Below are 21,971 nucleotides of genomic sequence, written 5' to 3' on the forward strand. Positions count from 1 at the left end.
TGGCTTCATTTCTGATGGATGCCTAATGGTAACTAGCTTTAAAGGAATATATTTTCATTTTAGTCGCAAATATTCCGTCTTTATGAATAAGAATGATCACAGTGATGGACATTTTCAGACAATTTATTTCAGTCAATAACCTATAAAATGTGCACTTGAAATATGTGCCTTCCAAAATCAATCAAAGGCAGTTTCTGTGTTGATGGGTGATGGGGCTCCTCCAGCTTTTCAATTAAGGGAGAGAGAGAGTGAGAGCACTGAATGTTTGTAGGCTGGTTTTATCCCGGAGATCCTGCTGGATCATTCTGGTTATCTCCTTCAACCCTCAGAGAGGAGAATTACGGTTTCAGATCAATATCTTCTGGTAAATAAGTGTCTATGCTTTGCCTTGGGAAGATCTGAAAATATTTTCTCTCTTTATAACAGAGGACTATTTGAGTTAATCTGTAAGAAATTCTGATGTCATTTATTCTCATCTGATTGAAATAAAAATACAGAATATATTTAACCTTCCAGAAATTGTCCAATACTGAGGAAGAGCTTACTGAAATAAGTAATAGTATTAATTCATTTGAGACAACAGTAGATTCATATGCAATTATAAGAAATGCTAAAGAGAAACAGATCTTTTCTATTTTGGGCACAGTTTCCCCCAGTGGTGACATTTTGTAAGACTATAGCACAATAACACAACTGGACATTGGTATCTACACTATCCATCTATCTTATTCTGATTTCCCCCATTGTGTGTGTGTGTGTGTATTAGGTCTCATACAATTTTGCCACCTGTGTAGGTTCATGCATCTACTATCACTGTCAAGAAGTGAACAGAAAGCTGCCATCAGGAGGATCCCTCAGGTTGATCTTTCATAATGACACTCACGTCCCGAACTTCTACTCTTGTTCTCTTTGCCCCATCCTAACTTCTGGAAGCCACTGATCTCTTCTGCATTTCTATAATTTTGTCACTTTCAGAATGTTATATAAATGGAATCATATACTATGTAAATGTTGGTATAGGCTTTTTCCACTCAGCATAATTCTCTGGAAATTGTTGCCCATAACAATCATTTGCGTTTTTTTTTTTTTAATTGCTGAAAAGTATTCTATGGAACGGATATACCCCAGCTTGCTTTACCACTCACCTGTTAAAGGATATCTAGGCTGATTTCAGTTGTCATTTGTTACAAATAAAGTTGTTATGCACATTGATGTACAGGCTTTTGTGTGAGCATAAGTTTTCACTTCCCTGGGATAGGCGCCAAGGGGTGCAACTGCTGTTCTGTACGGCAACTGAATGATGTGCAATTGCTGTTCTGTGTGGCAACTGAATTTCTAATTTTTTTTTTTAATGTTGCTCAACTTCTTATTCCAATCACTTCTCAGAACAGGTTTCAATATAGTGACAACTAAGAGAACACATACACATGAGGACAAGGCAGTGCGTTGTTTGATTTTGTAGAAAATCACCCACCTATTATCTAGAGTGGTTGTATCAATTTGCATTCACACTAGCAATGTATGAGTGACTTAGTTTCTCTGCATCCTCACCGGCATTTGACGTTATCACTGTTTTTATTTTAGCCGTTCTAATAGGTGTGCAGTGATTGCTCATTGCAGTCTTAATTTGCATTTCATTGATGGCTAGGGCTGTTGAACATCTTTTCATGTACTTAATTTGCTATCTGGATATCCTCTTCAGTGAAGTGTCACTTCATGTCTTTTGCTGATTGTTGAATTAGATTGTTCAATTTTTACTGGTAGGTTTTGAGAGTTATTTATATATTCTAAGTATCAGTCTTTTGTTGGATATGTGGTTTGAAAAGATATCATAGCCTGTATCTGTAGCGTATCTTTTCACCTTCTTCACATGGGTTTCACAGAATTTAATTTCATGAGTCTTATATAAATGTGTAGTGTATTCTCCATTGAAACCATCTGGGCCTAGACATTTCTTTTGAGAGCTTTCAAATGAAAACTTCATTTTTTTTTTTTTACAGGTTTTAGGGCTATACAGGTGACCTATTTCATCCTGTTTAAATTTTGTTGGTGGTTTTCAGGGATTGGTCCACTTATTCTAAGGTATTGAACTATGGGCACATGTTGTTGCCTTATTATAAGTGGCTGCAAGATATACAGTAATATCCCTTATTTCATTCTTGATATTGGTGATTTGTATCTTCTGTTTTTATCAGCCTTGCTAATGGTGTATCAGTTTTACCAAATTTTTTCCAAAAGGACCAGCTTTTTGTTTTATTGATTTTTCCCTATTGTTTTTCCTGTTTTCCATTTGGTTGATTTCTGTCCTTATCTGTATTACTTCCTTTTTTCTTCTGCTTACTTTGGATTTATTTCATCCTCCTTTTATTAGTTCCTTAGGGTAAGGACTTAGGTTATTGATTTGAGACCTTTCTTCATTTCTAATGTAAGCATTGATGATATATATTTCCCTCTCAGAACTGCTTTAGCTGCATCCCACATATTTTGATGTGTGGTTTTTTCATTTTCATTTAATTCTAGGTATTTTCAAATTTCCTTTGAGAATTCCTTTTTGACACAACGTGTTAGGTATAGCAGATACAGTGGTGAATAAAATAGAGTGTCACCACAATCTCAAAGTCCTTTGCATGGAATATGGCAGGGGCAGGTGGCCAAGGTCAGTCAAATTTTGAGAGCTGGAAGATTGCAGCAGGTATTTACCTACCCTTCTGAAAAAGAACAAAAAAAATCACAATCTTTCTGGAGGGACAGTGTGATATCATTTCAAGAACTGTCAAATTTTTAATAAAAATTTAATTATTTCTGATATTTTGGCCTCAATGATAATATATTTCCCCAGGAAGGTGGGTGACTTGCCTTTATTTTTTTATAATGATTTTTATTTTTTCCATTGTAGATGGTTTAGTTTTCTGTCAAATTTCTATGGTAGAGCATACATGTATACATTCTTTTTTCTCACATTATCATGCTCCAGCATAAGTGACCAGACACAGTTTCCAGTGCTATATAGCAGGATCTCATTGCTTAATTATCCATTCCAAAGGCAATAGTTTGCATCTATTAACCCTAAATTCCCAATCCATCCCCCTCCCTCCCCTGCCCCCTTGGCAACCACAAGTCTGTTCTCCATGTCCATGATTTTCCTTTCTGTGGAAAGGTCCATTTGTGCTGTATATTAGATTCCAGATATAAGTGATACCATATGGTATTTGTCTTTCTCTTTCTGACTTGCTTCACTTAGTATGAGAGTCTCTAGGTCCATCCATATTGCTGCAAATAGCATTATTTTGTTCTTTTATGTGACTTGCCTTTAAATTACAGGTTCTCCCTACTTTCTGATGTCAGCTGGCCAGCCTGAATGTCTCAGAGGCTGCGCCCCTCAACTGTCAGGATCCGGAATTGCAGCTTTCCGATGCTTGACTGGGTATCTGACCTGTGATACATCTAAGATTTCCATGCACACCCCATCTTTTATCTTACCTTCATCTCTGCCTTGATTTTCTCTCATCTCCTTCAGTTGATCCAATTCCAAGGCCTGCCCCAGCTACATGCATTTCTATCTAGTCTCCAGGTCCTGGCTGATATTGGTGTGTCTTATCCAGTGGAGATTAGAGCCACGAAGTCCTTGAGCATCATTCTGGCAAAGGGGCTACAGTCCCATCGACCTCAAGTGCCGTTCTGACCCACAGAGTCACAATCCACTGACTGATCTTGAGCACCATTCTAATCCAAAAAGTCATAGTTACTCTGACCTAACTACCTTTTATTAAGTTCTCACTTCAATCTAACTATATCCTGGTGAATTCTCATCCCAACCCATCAGGTATGTTACTTGATGCTACAGATTTAAAAGCTGGTTTTCAGAGACCTTGGTCACTTGCCAATGCTGAATAGCAACTAAAGAGCAAGGGAGGGATCTGAAGCCAGATCTCTCTTCCCCAGAGTCAATGTTCTTCCTTCTGCCTTGCTCTGCAATGTGTGTGTGTTTCCCAGTTGTCTCGGCATTGGTGGTCTGCCCATGCTTCAGGCTCTTCTATTCTCTTGTATCAGTGAAGCAGACAGATCTGACCCATCCTTTGTGCCCCCATGAAAACCAAGCTGATTTTATTCTTGTTCAGTAACATACTCTCAAAGCTGGACATCTGGCTACTGCATACAATGGTAATCACCACTCAGCAGAACAGCAAGGGAGCCATGTGGCTTTTCTTCGGTTACTAATCCAAAGCTTTGCTTGAATATAAATTCTATCACGGCTGCTCTGATGCTTGATTAAGTAAGTGTACTAAAGATGAAAAACATGCTGAAAATATGCTGACTAATGCAGCTCTAAGTCATTAAGGGCACCCAAATGCTCTCTGGTCACTGGTTACCTTTCTAGCACGTGAGAATGAATGGGCCTGTGGAGAATGAATTCACTGCCCTTCCCCATGCTTGCTTCTTTCTAGCTAAGCTAGTAGAATTTTCAACATTCTGAGATTTGTCTGGATTCTGAGAAATCTCCACCAGAGAGGCAGCACAATGAGGGAACTGAGCCTAATCCCCACTGCGTCTCCAAATCCTATCAAATGTTACTGCAAGCATTCATATAAGGCTGCCTTGTTGGAGGAAACCAGCGAGGGAACTGATGTCAGCTACCAGATGGTAATAGCAGCAGACACAACACATTGTTTACGGGGGCTTCTAAACACAGAGGGAGCAAGCACATATATTTTCCCAGAGGGCACATAGAATTTTAAGGTATGTGCAATGTGGTTTAAAGCTTTTGTTGCTCAGAGAGAAGTAGTTAAATGAGGGGTTATCACATTTGAATTGTGCTACAAAAATATTAATAAGTAGGTTCATTAACTTTCTATGAGCATTAAAAAAAGTGTTGACTAAGCTTTTATGATATGGAAAAAATCTTTTAAAGTTTTAGGACTTTGCCTCTTCAACTGCATGAAAAATGACACACAATTTAGGAACATGTGAAAGCAAATTTTAAACCCAGCATGTATTTAAAATAGCGGCTATAACTTCTGCACTTGATTTCAAGGAAATTACATGCCTCATATTACTATACTCATAAAGCCCAGTGGGAAACTCTCTTGCCTTTTGCCAGTGAGAAGGTCAGCTACCCAGCTTCTGGCAAGAGCCTCTATGCAGAACTCTAGCTCCTCCTCCTGTCTGTCCAGTACCCCCTGGCCTGGCAGGGGCAGCTCTAGAATGCCTACATAGGAGCAGCCCTGGAGTGCACTCTAATTGGAAGAGAAGGTTAGAGGGTCTGTCTCAAAGCTTCATTTGCAAAGTGAGCACAGTTATTACCAGACTGTGTGTTCATTTGGGTTTGGATTGGTGGTACACACTATGGGAAGGCTAAGTCAACCAGCCCTTGTCTCCGCCAGTGCTTCCAGAAAAGTTTTTCTTACATTTCTATTACAAGCCAGGAAGTTGAAATAATACCAATTGCCTTTAAGGTCAGTTTTGAACAGCTACATCTAGAACCAAGGCTCATGTGATCAACCCCATCTTACCTCTCTAAACTGGTCTCACCCACGACTGCTTAGATGATGTCCTCCCTGTTCCCCACACATCCTTATCTCAGGAAACTAATAGATGGGAACAGAAAGCACAAGGTTTGAAATCCTAGAGAACTGGGGTTAATCTCCATCACATCTAGTTATACTCTGGGTGACCACAGACAGCTCAGTCTCTGAGACCACTGACGCATCTGTAAATGGAGATGGTAATGCCTGTCTCATACAGTTGGGATAAGTATTAGGAAAGACAATGCCATGAAAGTAAGAATCTGATACTGTGCCTTGGCTCATAGCAGTTACCTAAAAAATATTCATCCTCTTCCCTGTCCTTTGCCTCGTCTTTTATTCTCTCATTCCCATTAATGATAAAATTAAGTTTAATTTTGTCAAATAAGAACCTCCTGGATCAACTGAGACAAAAATCTATATTTGGAGGGTCAGTAGATCTTTGAAAATCATGTATGAGAACATTTAGTTAAGAGTTTACAACTCCATGCCCATTAAAATTGTGTTCATTAAAATCAAAGCTAGGGAAGGAGTTCCCACCGTGGCTCAGAGGGTTAAGTAAGGATCCAGCACTGCTGTGAGCTGTGGTGTACGTCGCAGACATGGCTCAGATCCCGTGCTGCTGCTGCCGTGGCTGTGGCGTAGGTGGGCAGCCACAGCTCCAAGTCGACCCTTAGCCTGGGAACTTCCACAGGCCATACCTGTGGCTATAAAAAGACAAAAATAAATAAATAAATAAAATCAAAGCTAGGGAGAGACTTATGCCACCAGTTAGAACACAGAAAATGGCAAAATCCTACAAATGAGAACAAGCAAGGTAAGCCACAAAAATCATAGTGTTTTTTAAGAATCACTCAGAGATTGGAGGATACAAAGAGTTTTCATTGAGTACAAGAAGCTAGGTAGTATGCTGAGGCTGGAGCAAGGCAGGAGGCCTGCAGGGAGGCAGAGGTATCCTCTTCGAGACTCATAGTGCCTTCTCAAGTTAGATGCAGTGGTCCACTGCACTGAAAAACTGCAAGCAGGGCAGGAGAACTAAGGGAAACTCCTCTTGAGGCATTTTAGGTCTTCACTGAGTGTAAGGCTCTAACCCACTGAATGCAAAGAGCAGAGAGGAAAAACAATGCAAATCAGTCCAAGGAACCTAGGGCATCACTAAGTACATGTTTGTGATGGTCAAAGGCTAGAATCTTGGTAACAAGATTGAGAAAGATCTTTCAGAAATGTCCAGAACAGAAGAGGCATTAAAGGGCAAAGAGAAGACCCCAAGAATTCAAAGCTGAAAGCTGGGCTGTTAAGCATAGAGAGACACCCTATGATTCAGAAGGTAGCAGGTGGGTCGTGAAATCTTAAAGAGATCTTGAAATCAATAATGCATAGAGCCCAAGCCTTGCTGAATGGAAAGTCCTTATCCCCTTCTGAAAATATTGGGAGCCAGTGGTGAAGTGAATCTAATGAAAACTGTAGCAAAGTCCCAACCCAGCTTAACCTCAGATTAGATTTATTCAGGCTCTCACGCTGGTGCTGGAGAGAAGAATCAAGATGCACTTTTGCAGGAGTAAACATTATTTACCTCAGTCTCTACTGTTCTTTTATCCATGTCTGTATACAGTAAAAAACTGTGAAGAAAGGAGTTCCCTTGTGGCTCGATGGGTTAAGAATCTGCTGTTGTCACTGCTGTGGTTCTGGTTACAGCTGTGGTGAGGGTTTGATCCCTGTCCAGGAAACTTCCCCACGCCATAAATGTGGCCAAAAACTCTTCCCCAAACGCCCCCCAAAACTGTAAGACATGCAATGAAGCAAGAAAATACAATTGTGGAAATGCTAAACATGAATAAACATAGAGTACTTTTATTGTTCTCATTTCTTAATTTTCAATTGGATGCTGAAAGCAAAAATAATTTATTGTTAATATTATATTATATAGAGGTAAACATGTATGCTACTAAGACAGCAAAGGTTGGAACAGAGGTTCCGGGAAGCATACCTCTGTAAAGTTTTTAAGTTATGTGTACAATGGCATAATATCACTTGACACTAGACTATAATATGTTAAAGTTGCTTATCATAAATCATACATGGAGCAACAACTTAAAAAGAAAACAAATTAGTATGTCTAATAAATCAAGAGCAGTGATAATATGAATGCTAAGAAATACCTGATTAATTCAAAAGAGGGCAGGAATTGAGGAAAATGGAAAAAAGAAGATGTGGGATACACAGAGAATATTAAGATTGTAGAATTAAAACAAACACTATTTGTGATTACAGTAAATGTAAACAGAATAAATATTAAAGTTAAAAGACAGAGACTGTCCAATTGCATAAAAAGTCAAACTATATACTATTAATGTGATATAGACTTTAAATATAAATATGCAAATAAGATAAATGCAAGAAAATGGGAAAATATGTCAAGTAAACTGTTAAAAGAAAACTCAAGTTACAATATTAATATCAGACAAAGTAGACTTTAGGATGAGAAGGATTACCAGAAATAAAGAGGGGCATTTCATAATAACAAAAGGTCAATTAATAAGAATGCATATAAATCATCAGTGTATAGGTACCTAACAATAGAGTTTAATAAAACTGACAGAACTAAAGCAAGAAATAGAGAAGTTAACCATTATAGTTAATAATTTTGATTCCCCCTCTCAGTAATTGATAGTACACACAGAAAAACAATCTGTAACAATATAGAAGATTTGAATAACAGTATCTACCAATTCAAATTAACTGGTATTTTAGAAAATTCCACTCAACAACACATCATTTTCAGGGCATGTGGAATGTTACCAATATAGACCATATACTGGACCATATAAACACCACCCCTCCACACACACACACACACACACACACACACACACACACACTCAATTTTTAAGGACTGAAATAATACGGAGTATATTTCTAGCCTCAGTGGAATAAAATTAGACATAAAACACCAAAATGTTTGGAAACTCCTCTAACAGTTGATAATTAAGACACACTAGAAGCTCTACTGTGGTGCAGTAGGTTAAGGATCCAGTGACACTGCAGTGGCTTGGGTCACTGCTGTGGTTTGGGTCCATCCCTTGCCCGGTAACTTTCGTATGCCATGGGTATGGCTAAAAAAGGACATACTTCAAAATTTTCCATTAATCAATATATAAAAATCAAACAACTTATTTTAGAATTAATGATAATAAAAATACAACATATCAAAACTTGTGGAGTGTCATTAAAGCAAAGTTTAGAGGACAAAAATTCCCAAACTGGATGCAAGAAAAAGAAAATCTGAATAATCTTTATCTATAAGGAAATTGAATTCATAATTAAAATCTTGTGCAAAGAAAACTGCCAGCTCAGACAGCTTCCCTGCTAAAGTGACCAACATTCACCAGATGGAAGTAATGCCAAGTTTACATAAAATCTCTCAGAAAATACAAAGAACGGAACACTTCCTCCAAATTCTATAAGGCCAACACAATTTTCATACCCAAACTAAGCAAGAATATTATAAGAAAACTACCAACAAATATCCTTCATGAATGTAAAACTCAAAAGAAAATCTTAGAATATGAGAAAAAAAAATCCAGTAATATATAAAAGGGCTGATACATCATAAGTGACTGAATTTTATGTCAAGAATTAAAGTTTAACTTTATATTCAGAAATTGATAAGTGTAATACACTACCTTTTAAGAAGGAAAGTATGTATTATCATCTCATTAGATAGAGAAATAGCATTTAACAAAATCCAAAATTCATTCACGGCAAAATTTATCATTAAGGTAGGAATTTCTACAACCAGATAAAGACTATCTAGGATAAAACCTACTGCTAACAAAAATGCTTATTAGTAAAAACCTAAACTATTTCTCCCCTAGGATCAGGAATAAGAAACTACTGGAAAGGAAGACATGAAGATGTATTTATTTGCAGATAAGAGGACTGTGGAGTTCTCGTCATGGCTCAGTGGTTAACCAATCTGACTAGGAACCATGAGGTTGCGGGTTTTATCCCTGGCCTTGCTCAGTGGGTTAAGGATCTGGCATTGCCGTGAGCTGTGGTGCAGGTTGCAGACGCAGCTCAGATCCCGCGTTGCTGTGGCTCTAGTGTAGGCTGGAGGCTGTAGTTCCAATTAGACCCCTAGCCTGGCAACCTCCATATGCCACAGGTGCTGCCCTAGAAAAAGACAAAAAAAAAAAAAGACAAAAAAAAAAAAAAAAAGGAGGATTGTATTCATATAAAAATCCTAAGGAATTTACAAAAATACTACGAATAATAAGTAAATTTAGCAAAGTTACAGGGTGCAAGGCCAATGCAATTGAGTTATATTTTTGTAATAGGAATGTACATTTGGCAAATAAAATTAAAAATACCATCTACGGGCACTCCCTGGTGGCTTAGTGGGTTAAAGATCTGGCATTATCACTGTTGTGCTGCAGGTTTGGTCCCTGGCCCAGGAAAGTATGCATGCTGAGGGTGTGGCCAAAAATACCATTTACATAGAATCAAATAATGTGAAATAACTTGGGGTAAATGTAACAAAATATGTGCAAGCCTTCTATACTGAAACCTTCAAAGCACTGCTGAGAGTAAATGAAAAGTTCTAAACAAATGGAAGGTTTTGGCATGTTCATGGATTGGATGACAGTTTTGTTAAGAAGTCCCTTTTCTTTATTAATCCAAAGATTCAAGGCAATTCTTATCCAAAGTTTCAACATTTGAATAACCACAACAATCTTGAAAAAGAAGAACAAAGTTAGAGGATTTACACTACCTGATTTCCAGACTTACTATAAAGCTACCATAATCAAGGCAGTGTTATATTGACATAGAGTGGGCTTTCTCACCTTGACACTATGGATATTTTGGGCTAGATGATTCTTTGTTGTGAGGACTGTCCTGTACTCTGCAGAGTGTTGGGTAGCATTGCTGGAAACTATTCACTAAATGCCAGCAGCAGCCTCTCTAGGACTTGTGACCAAAAAAAAAAAAAAAAAGAAAAAAGAAAAAAAATGTCTCCAATCATTGCCAAATATACTCTCTCCAGAAGTGGCACAAAATCACCCTGTTTGAGGACTACTGGCATAGAGATAGCAGAAATAGGTATTGAAAACAGACCAGAGAGGCCCACACTTGTATCATTGGTTGATTTTCGACAAAGTTGCCAAAGTAATTCAATGGGGAAAGAAAAAGTCTTTTCCACAAATAATGCTGCTATCTATTCAGAAAAAAAATAAACTTTGATTCCTAGCTCACAAAACACAGAAACATTAATTAATGATGTATCACAGACCCAAACAAAAACGCTGAATCTCTAAAGGTTCTAGAAGAAAACAAATAGTGCATTCCATAAACTTAAAGCAAATAAATATTTTCTAGACAAAAGCTAAAGCATTCACCATAAAATCAGTATCTGATAAACCATACTTTATCAGAAGTAAAATCTTTTGCTCTTCAAAAGATAACATCAAGAAAATGAGCAGGTAAACAACTAACTGGGAAAAACATACTCACAAAAATTACATATGATAAAGTACTCACATCCAGATAATAAAAAGACCTTCTATAAATCAATAAAATGACAAATAACCCAGTAACATTGGGCAAAGGATCTGAGTACACCGTTTATACAAATACAGTAGGCAATGCTTCCAGAAACATTTTTAAATTTTTTAGGGCCTCACAGCATATGGAAGTTCCCAGGCTAGGGGTCGAATCAGAGCTACAGCTGCCGGCCTACACCACAGCCACAGCAATGAGGGATCCGTGCCATGTCTATGACCTACACCACAGCTCATGGCAATACCAGGTCCCCAACCCACTGAGCGAGGCCAGGGATCAAACCTGCATTCTCATGGATACTAGTTGGATTCATTTCCACTGTGGCACAACAGGAACTCCCTTAAATTATTGTCTTCATGCATATGTGCATATGTGCAAGATTTTCCCAAAGACATACTCCTGGAAGTAGAGTATCTGTGGTAGGGTCTGCCCGTGTTGAATTATTCTAGATAATCCCAGACTCTTTTCCAAAGTGGCTATAGCAGGATATATTCTTATCAGTGGGGTTTTTTTAAAAATTACTTTTTATTTTTTAATGGCCATACCTGTGGCATATGGAAATTCCTGGGCCACGGACTGAATCTGAGATGCAGCTGTGACCTAAGCCACAGCTGCGGCCATGCCAGATCATTTAACTCACTTGCTGGGGCCAGGATCGAACAGACACCTCTGCAGTGACCAGAGCTGAAGTTGGATTCTTTTAATTAATTAATTAATTAATTTATTTATTTATTTTTAATTTTATTTTCCCACTATATGAAGTTGGATTCTTAAACCACTGCACTGCAGCAGGAACTCCTAGCGGTGCTTTAGAATGCTGGTTTTTCCATATCTTAATATTACTTTGTATTATCTATCTTTTAAACATTTACCAATCTAATGGGTACAGAATTTTACCTTGTGGTTTTAATTTGTATTCTATTGATTACCATTGACATTAAATATAGTTTCATATGTTTATGGGATATTAACCCTTCCTCTTGTTCATGTATTTTGTCATATTTAAAAAAAAAAATCCTCCTGGAGTTCCCGTCGTGGCACAGTGGTTAACGAATCTGACTAGGAACCATGAGGTTGCGGGTTCGGTCTCTGCCCTTGCTCAGTGGGTTAGGGATCCGGCGTTGCCGTAAGCTGTGGTGTAGGTTGCAGACGCGGCTTGGATCCCACGTTGCTGTGGCTCTGGCATAGGCTGGTGGCTACAGCTCCGATTGGACCCCTAGCCTGGGAACCTCCATATGCTGCGGGAGCGGCCCAAGAAATAGCAAAAAGACAAAAAAAATAAATAAATAAAATTAAAAAAAATCCTTTTTATTATTGATTCATGTTAATTTTAAAAAATTTTATTTAGGATTCTAGTCTATACCAAGTGATATGTGTCTATACCAAGTGATATGTCTAGTCCTATACCAAAGGAAAAAAAAATCTATAAATATATCATAAGCTCTTGTGAATGAGATGCACAGACCTACAACAATTAGTTCTGGGTTTTCTTCTAACTGCCCAGAATGGTGTTTACTCTCCCCTTCCCTCCCATTTGACTCTTACCGTCTGAACCTCTGTGAGACATTTCATAAGCAAATATCATCAAGCATCTTATGAGTTTTTTTCTCTATTTATGGTGTTTTCATTAAACAGAAGTCAAATATGAATTATTTTGATTTATGGGTTGTTCAATATGTATTCTCTTTAAGAAATGCTTTCCTACAATTAGGCCATAAAGATATTTTCTAATGTGGTATTTTTTTTGCCAGCGAGAGTTGAATGCAGGCAACACAATCTTGGTGTTTCAACAGAGAGGAGTTCAAAGGCAGGTGCTAATAAAATATGGATCCAGGATCAAAATGAAATCTATGATCTAGGATCAAAAAGCCATAATCACAAAGCTGCCCTGGCCACCAAATCAACCACATCTTGAGAGCTCTGAAGCTGATGACTGAAGGCTGGAACAGAGGCCAGCTGCCATCACAACAGCGCCCCCCCCCCCCCCAGGAGGGCAGGCTGCCTGCTGGCACTCTCCATGGTCTTCCCTGAATTGGAAAACAGCCTCATGCAGCAGGTAGGTGGCCTTGGCCTCATTGCCACCTTCTAAATCTCATGTGAGCACACCTATTTGGTAAGACCTAATTTGTATCCTGGGCCCTAGCTACTGGAAGTTTGAGAAATGTCTTTTTTTTTTTTTTTTTCTTTAAGGCTCCTTGCAGTGTAGGCTACACATCAGAAGAAAGTAGAAATGGATTCTGAGCCTCAGTCAACTCCTCCACAACTTTTATAGTTTTGCCTTCCCACTTAAGTCCTGGATTCACCTGGCTTTATGCTGTCAGGAAGGAATCTTATTTTATTTTTACACAGGGATAATGGACTGCCCAAGTACTATTCCTTGAAAAAGTTGTCCTCCCTCTATTGACCTGCAGTGCAGTACTGATCGGGTAGGGAAGTTTCTACATACTTATGGGTTTGTTTTTAGAGTCTCTGTTCTGTTTTGTTGGTCAGTTTTTACGTCTCTGTAATACCACACTGTATTGATTAATATATCTTTATGTGTTTCTTGATTATCTAGCAATATTTCCCTATCCTGACCTTCTGTACAAGTGTTTCAGCTCTTCTCTGGGTGTTTTTTTTTTTTTTTAAATTTCTAATGTTTTACTATGTAAATTTCCAAACATAAAACATTGAAAGCACTACAATGGAAGTAAACATATACCTACACCTCAGGTTTTATCATTAAAAAACCCAGGTTTTATTATACTTGCTTTATGACATAGCTATCCATTTACTCATCCCTCTCTCTCTCCATTAATGCGTACCATTTTTTTGTATTTCAAAGTGTGTTGTAGACAAGAAAGGACAAAACTGATGTATGATGGAAAAAAAGAAAACAGTGACTGACCCTGCAGGATGGGACAGGGCTGACTGAGAGAGAATATGAGGGAACTTCTGAAATGATTGTGATGTTCATTATCCTGACAGTATCTTGACAGTATCTTGACAGTATCTTGAGTTGCACAGGTGTACCCATTTGTCAGAAGTTGTTGAATGGTATATTTAAGATTTGTGCATTTGATTATATGCTTAAAGGAAAAAAAATCTATAAATATATCATAAGCTCTTGTGAATGAGATGCACAGACCTACAACAATTAGTTCTGGGTTTTCTTCTAACTGCCCAGAATGGTGTTTACTCTCCCCTTCCCTCCCATTTGACTCTTACCATCTGAACCTCTGTGAGACATTTCATAAGCTTAGAGTTTAATTAAAAATTCACAGGCTGATTTTATAATTTAAATCAAAACCAAAATTATTGGTGGGAATCTATTGATGGGCAGTGAATAATTTAACTAATAAGTGAAGTTGAGGCAACCACCTATCAGTTTGGAGAAAAAGAAAACTAGTCTGCCACATACCTAACACCAATATAAATTCCAAATACGTTAAAAGTTTAAAAAGTACAAACACTAGAAGAAAATGCAGGTGCATATTTTATAACATTTGAATGTGAGAAATCTTTTCACACTAACTGAAGCAGAGGCCATAAAAATCAGTAGTTTATGTAAAATTTAAAAACTGATGGGAGTTCCTGCTGTGGCACAGGGGAAACAAATCTGACTAGGAACCATGACATTGTGGGTTTGATACCTGGCCTCGCTCAGTGGGTTAAGGATCCGGCGTTGCCATGAGCTTTGCTGTAGGTTGCAGACGGGGCTCAATCTGGCACTGCCGTGGCTGTGGCGTAGGCCAGCAGCTGTAGCTCTGATTAGACCCCTGGCCTGGGAACCTCCATATGCCATGGGTGCAGTCCTAAAAAACAAAGAAACAAAAAACAAAAAAAAAAAGAAAAAAATACTGATATAACATAAACACATTTAAACAAATTTATAACTCAAGATCCATCTGCCACATATGTCAAAGATTGAATCTCCTTACCCTATGAAGAATTCTTACATATCAAAGAGAAAGAGATATTTTCTCCTCCCCAGAGACTGAAAACACAAACCAACAACTGCTAGACATATATGAAAAAAAGAACCCTGACCCACAGTCTCTGTAGCAATCAGCCCCAAATGGCCATAAATGGATAATTACTGCCGTTTTCCCTAATTTTTGCCCCAGGTCCAACTCAGGACCAACCAGAGAAAGTTAGCTATGCTCCCCAGACCGATCATATGAACTATCTCCCTTCTGGTTAGTCCATTTCCAGCTTCCCCATGCCAACAACTTTCAATCACGACATTCTCGAAGCCTTTGATTTATTTCACTATAAAGCTTTCCCACGCTTGTGCTTTCACGAGTCACTGCCAAACACAAGTGCTGCTAGCTGACTCCATTGTCATAAGCAGGCTCTGAGGTGAAGAGTGCCTCTGAGTGTTCTCATTTGTGTGCTCTTCACTTATTTCTGCACTCCCAAACATGTACAAAGAATACAAATAGGCAATGAAAACCAAAAAAGAAAAAGAAAGAAGAAAAAAAAAAAAAAGGCAGTCAAAAGTATATGTAAATATCTTTGATCTCACTAATATTCAGGCAAATGCAAATCAAACTCACGTATCAGATTAGTAGAGTTAAAAGAATTACAATGATTTATGAAGAGTGTGAAGTAAGGGTCATTGTTAGTGAGTTTACCTTACTGTTGAGAAGGGGATAGTTTGGCGTAAGGACCCAAAGTTTAAAAATGTTCACATTTTGACCCTGAAATCTCACTTTTATTAATTTAATCTGCCAAAAGTTACCTGTGTACAAAGATACCTATTTGGTAGTTAATAAGAAGGAAACACGAGAAACTATCTATGCCTCCAACACGGGAAATTAGCACTTACATACAATAGGCTGTGGCGCAGCCATTCATGCTTGCAATTGTGTAATTTTTTGGAAGACCATACAGTATATTTCCCTTCTTGGTAATGTTTACCACCGCCCCCGCCCCCAAGCCTTGCCAAGCAGGGTTTTTTTGACATAAACATTTGGCCCGGAGTCGAGGCTTCTTGCCCCAGGAGGTGAGAGAACTGAGAATGCTTAGAACGTAGAAGTCAGAGCTCAGCTTTGAGCATTTGAAAGTCCCTATCAATGTAAAAAGCATAAAAACAGGGCTTTAAGAAACAAAATCCCAAAACTGTTTTTTGGAATTTTTAGGAAATTCCAAAACTGTTTTTTCACAAATCAAGAATCAATCCTTGGACCATGAAAGAATGGAGGTTATGGTAAAAGGAACAGTCCTATCACACAAGCACAAAAGCCCTTGTGGTGTTAGGGACAGCAGAAGCTAAGAAAGATAAGAGAGGGGGAGTAACTTAGTTTCGTGCGGGTTTTGTGCCCTACTTCTGGTGTGCTTGGGTTGAGCTTGCTATATCCCTATGAGCTTGCTGGGATTCCCTGACAGAGGGAGGGGACCCTCAGAGCTAAGGGGCTTGATAGCATGCTTCCCCTCTGGGCTTCTGGGTGACCACCTTATGCATCTGTCCCATGGCTATGTATGGAAGGGGCACGACAGAAATGCCAGCATGGTGGACTTCTGCAGAGAGAGGGCCTGAGACACGTCCCATGACTCCCCACGACCTGGGCATGATGTCGAGGACAGCCAGACATTCCAGTGTGCCCAGTCTAGTGATGAGGGAGGTGGTGCGGAGTGGGGAATGCACAGGAGAGAGCGGACCTCTGAGAACCACGGGACCTGCAAGGCTATCACCATGGCACAGGCAACGAGCGACCAGTAAGGAAAAATGAGACTTTGTCACAGAGGTGGTAAGAGAGTCTCATCGCAGTTTATAGACAAGGCTTGGACCTTGGACCTTGGACCTGCAGTTCTAAAGTTACCTGCATGTCTGCCTTAAAGTGTAGTTTAACAGGATAACAGCTATCAGTTAGAGAGATTAGGAACAAAACTTTTGCAGGGAGATGAACAGGAGTATAAAGAAAAGAACCTGGAAGAAAACTGCACTGAAGCAGGGGCAGGTTTACAATTGATAAACAGGCTCTGAAATGATCCCCAGTGCATGGGTCTGGCTCAATTTTATGGAGAAGTGGGAGTGCGGTAGGTGACTGTAGCCGAAAGACATGGTGTCGAATTACTTATACTTTCTAGGTTGATTGGCTCCTGATGTAGAAGTAACTGGGTCAAGTGGAGAGATAGCTGGGGACCTGCCAGGGGCCGGGAGGAGGGCTGGAGGAGTCCCAGATAAGAGTCACATATTCTGAGGCTGAGCACAGTATTCTGCTGAGCAAACCTCATCTAGGAGAAAAAACTGACAAACTCAAAAGGATGGAAGCTGGAGAAAAGAAGGGGCGTTTTGTATTCTTTTATTTTAAAATTATATTTACTAATCAAACGTTTGTAGGCTGCAATTTAGCCCTGGGGAAAGTGCCCACTGAAAATTGTGTTGAATAGCAGACCTCAAATCTCATTATGTGAGTAACGGTCTAACAAAGCCTGCCTGTTCTTTGCCACCCACTTGAGCCTGCACAATGGAAATAACACTTTAGGCAAGAAGAGAAGTCCAACGCACATGCTGTTTTTCTACAGATGCCCTATTGTTCTTTTTCCAAATACAGCACTGAAGACTGCAGTTTGTTTGTGATGTAGGAAAACCGTTTGGTTGCTGGGAGCTTGGAAATTGGTGTGGGAAGAGTTGTCATGAACAAATTAAGTGGCCTGTTTTACTCTGACATGCTATCTGGAGTGAAAAGGCAGGTTTTTAATATTAATTGGGATAATACTTTCTTTATAAGGGCTAATTAGGTAAGAGTTTAAACTTTTCCTTATGAATAGACTTGGGACCAGTGATGGATGTCTTGTTTGAGATGCTAAAGGTTAACAGTGGGTCACGTATTTTGGCTAGTTGTCTTTTTCTGGAACAACTCCCGAGAATTGTTTTGCTAAATATAAAGTGACCTTGCTGTCTGTTTGATAAAAAGGAGAGAAGAGAAGAGAACAGGAGAGGAGAGGAGAAGGGAGGAGAGGAAGGAGAGGGAGGGAAAGGATGGGAAAGGAAAAGAAAGGAATCTATGACACGTCTTGAGTGCTGCCCAGGCTACTGCAATAGACCCTGGCCGGTCTGCTTCCTCTCACTCCCCCTGAGTCAATTACCCACAAGATGGCCAGACTAATCTTATTAGCATGTATTTACAACCTGTCACTATCCAAATTCTACTTCAAATCCTTCGAGGGCCTCTCGTTACATTCAAATTAAAATTCCAACAGATCTGTCGTGGCTTGAGACCCTTCTGACCTGGTCCCTGCTTCTCCCTCAGCCGGCTGCAGTCTTCCTTTCTCCGTTCCTTGAACAGGGCAGATTCACTCCCCATTCAGGTGCTGTACTTGCTATTTACTTTCTGGAAACACTGCCTCAGGTGTTTGCATGGCTTTTTTCGTTTTGTTTTCGACGCTTCCTTGAAATATAATTCACCTATGATAACGATTAAAGTGAACAGTGTAATGGTTTTTAGTGTATTTACAGAACTGTGCAACCACCATCATAATCTAGTTTCAGAATGTTTTCATCACATTGGCCGTCACTTCCATTCCCCTGCCTCATTCTCCAGCTTTGGACAACCACTAATCTGTATCCTGTCCCTACAGATTTGACAATTCCGGACATTTTATATAAACGAGACCATTAAAATATACGGTCTTTTGTAGCTGTCTTCTTTCACTTAGTATGCTGCTTTTGCAGTTTATCCATGCTGCCCCAATATTCCACCTTTTGTCTATCCATTCATCAACTGATAGAAATTTGTGTTGTTTTCACTTTTTGGTTATTATGAAGATACTTCCATGAACATTCATGCACTAGTCTTTGTGTAACATTTTCATTTCTTGGGTAGACAGAAGTGAAACTGCTGGGCCAAATGGTAACTCTATGCCCAGCATTTTGAGCAACTGACAGTTATTTTCAGAGTGGCTGCACCATTTGACTTTTCTCCTAGCAGTGTCAGAGGGTTCCGGTGTCTCCACATGCTCACACAAATGTATGTGGTTGGCTTTGTTCCCTTATTCTGGTCTGCACCCTGGTGACCGAACTGTTCTACCTTGATGACACAGGACATCATAACCTCTACAGTCACTGTGACGTTATTTTATCGATGACCTCAAAGCATTTATTATTACCTGACATTTCACTGCTTGTGCATATTTATTTACCTGTCCACTATTCTAAAGGGTATGAACTCCCACTCAAGAAGTGCTTCCATTTGATGTATATAGATAAACATATTCAGCAATCCCAGGGGATGGAGTAGGTGGAGAGAAGGAAATTTGACAAATGATTTACCTCTGTGGAGGACTCAGGCAAATTTGAGGAGGCTCAGATGAGAATCCTTCCCCACCACCTCCGCTATTGTATCTAGGGAAAATCCTGAAGGTTAGGGGAAAAAAAAATAAACAATTGGGTAGGATGCTTCTTGTCCATAGTTGTTAGGACCTGCTTTGTCATGCTGCGGTGTTGCTCACCCAACCTCTGTGAGGGTCACCTGACTGCTAAGAAGTACACGTGCTGGGTTTAAATTGGTCAGGGCCAAGGAATTTAATAACTCTCTACCGTGAGACATAAGTTTGTTAAAATCTGATAAAATACTAACGATATCCAATAACAAATTCGAATAATACTTATCCAGTAGAGAAGACAGCCCTTCCCAAATATGATTTATTGCCCTGTAGGACATTAAACAGTCTTTTATTTAAAGTAGAAATTTTATCAAGTATTTGTCTTATATTCATTAAACAAACCCTTCTCGCATTGTCCTTTAACTCTCGTCACTTTACTGGTTCTCTCCTTAACAAGTTCAGCAAAACTTTGACAAATTCTTGCTATGTATTTGAATAGAACATGTCTTTTTTTCTATAATTGTTTGGAAAATAACACCCTTCACACAATTAATTTAGGACTATAGTTTGTATAGAAAAGTTTGATTGCACTAAGAGAAAATTAAATTTGGCATATAGACCTGATTTGGTTTTTTTGGAAAGACATTAATTGCTTTTGAAAGTCAGGTTATTAAGGTATAATTTATACACAGTATTTCACCCGTTTACAGTGTGCAAACCTATGACTTTTGACAAATAGATTTAGCAACATTCCATCACTACAAGCCAACACACAGAACATTTCTATCGCCCCCAAACTCACTTCATGCCCCATTTGTAGTCAATGCCCAGCGTTCCAGATAGCCCCTGACAATGGCTGCTTGGTTTTCTCACCTTATAATTTTGCCTTCTCTAGAATGTTATATGAATGGAGTAACAGAGGATGTAACTTTTCTAGTCTGGGGGGGCTTCGTACAGAAGCAAAATGTGTTTGAGAGTCACCCCTGTTCCTTTTCCTTGCTGAGTGATATTCCATTGCGTGTATACATGAACATCACCAGTGTGTTCACTAATTGATGAACATCTGGATTTCTTCCTAGTTTTGAGAGATTATTTATACACTGCGATAAACATGAATATATGGGGTTTTTGTATATTTGTTTTCATTTCTCTTGGGTAATACCTAGAAGTGGTATTTCTAGGTTGTATCCTAAGGTGTATGCATAATGTTCAAAAATCAGCTACTCTGTTTTCAAAGTGGCTGTACCAGGTTGCATTCCAATTAGGAATGTATGAGAGTTCTAGTTTCCAGTTGCTCTGCATCCTTTCCAGTAGTTGGTATTGTCAGTTTATTAGCAGTAATACCACTATAATAGATGTGTTATGGTATGTCATTTTGGTTTTTTTTTTTTTTAATTGAAGTTTTGTCTTTCTTTTCTTTTTTTTTTCTTTTTGGCAGTGCCTGCAGCATGTGTAAGTTCCCATGCCAGGGATCAAACCTGCGCCATAGCAGTGACCTGAGCTGCTGCAGTGATGATGCTGGACCCTTAACCTGCTGTGCCATAAGGGATCTCCCTACTTCATCTTTCTTAATAGTCTTTTCTCATGGGCTCTTTATCTAACCACATTTTATTTCACTTGAGGTATCTGTTTAAATAGTATGTCTTTTTAAAAGCTTAGATTGTTTGTTTTCTTATTATTGAGTCATGAGAGTGATTTATGTATTTTGGATGCTGGTTATTTATCAGATATGTGTTTTCTAAGTATTTTTCTTCCAGTCTACGGCATGTTTTTTCACTTAACATTTTATTTTTTTTCTTCTTTTTATTTATTCTTTAAAAAATTATTTTAGTTGACTGCTAGTATTACTCTCTCTCTTTTTAAAAGATAAACTTTAATTTTTAGAAACATCTTAGATTTATGGAAAAATTTTGAAGACAGTCCTGAATGTTCCAATATGACCAAACCCAGCTCCCCCTATTATTAACACCTGACATTGGCATGGTATATTTCTTAAAATTAATGAACCAATGTTGATACGTTATTATTAACTGCAGTCCATACTTTACTCGGATTTCCTTAGTGTTTACATGACATTCCTTTTCTGTTCCAGCACTCCATCCAGTACACCACGTTATGCTTAGTCACCCTATTTCCATAGGCTCCTCTTGGCCGTGAGTTTCTGAGACTTCGTTTTGATGTTCTTGACAATTTTGAGAAACACTGATGATACATTTTGTAGAATCTCCTTAAAACGGCATTCTTCTGATGTTCTGTCCTCATGATTAGATTTAGAGATATGGAAGACTGTAGAAGTAAACTGTCATTTTCATCACATCATTTGAGGACATGTGATACCAACACAACTTGGTCACCTGGCTGAGACATAGTTTGTCCAATTTTTCCATTGTAAAGTTATATCTTTTCTCCTCCTTTCTGCACTGTGTTATATAGAAAGATTTTACTATTCACAGTTCACACTTGGGCAGGGAGGAGTTACAGTCCACCCCTTTGAAGACGCAGTATTCACATGCACCATTTGAAGCTCTTCTGCATGGCAGATTTGTCTCTTCTCCCCATTTAGAGATTCATTTTAATCAT

At 38.8% G+C, this 21,971-nt stretch overlaps 1 protein-coding gene across 3 annotated transcripts in view; it reads right to left on the bottom strand.

The window, feature by feature from the left end:
* Window positions 1-1,983: 1,983 nt before the first annotated feature.
* The window catches only part of ITPRID1 (ITPR interacting domain containing 1), a 299,098-nt gene continuing 279,110 nt past the window's right edge, over window positions 1,984-21,971 (bottom strand). The window contains exons 14-15 of one of the 3 annotated variants that reach the window (XM_085005892.1): window positions 19,339-19,422; window positions 18,166-18,474 (exon numbers count right to left, since the gene is read on the bottom strand). In XM_085005892.1, the coding sequence (XP_084862018.1) occupies window positions 19,352-19,422 (71 nt within the window). In that variant the 3' untranslated portion in view covers window positions 18,166-18,474; window positions 19,339-19,351. Of the gene's footprint in view, window positions 2,709-18,165; window positions 18,475-19,338; window positions 19,423-21,971 lie in introns of those variants that run through there. The other 2 variants (XM_085005889.1, XM_085005890.1) reach the window with 2 other exon arrangements.

The sequence above is a fragment of the Sus scrofa genome, chromosome 18 (assembly GCF_054392235.1).
Source record: "Sus scrofa isolate SSC_HxYL_T2T_F1_AM1 chromosome 18, Sscrofa_HxYL_maternal_Yorkshire_Landrace_v2.0, whole genome shotgun sequence".
NCBI classification, from domain to species: Eukaryota; Metazoa; Chordata; class Mammalia; order Artiodactyla; family Suidae; genus Sus; species Sus scrofa.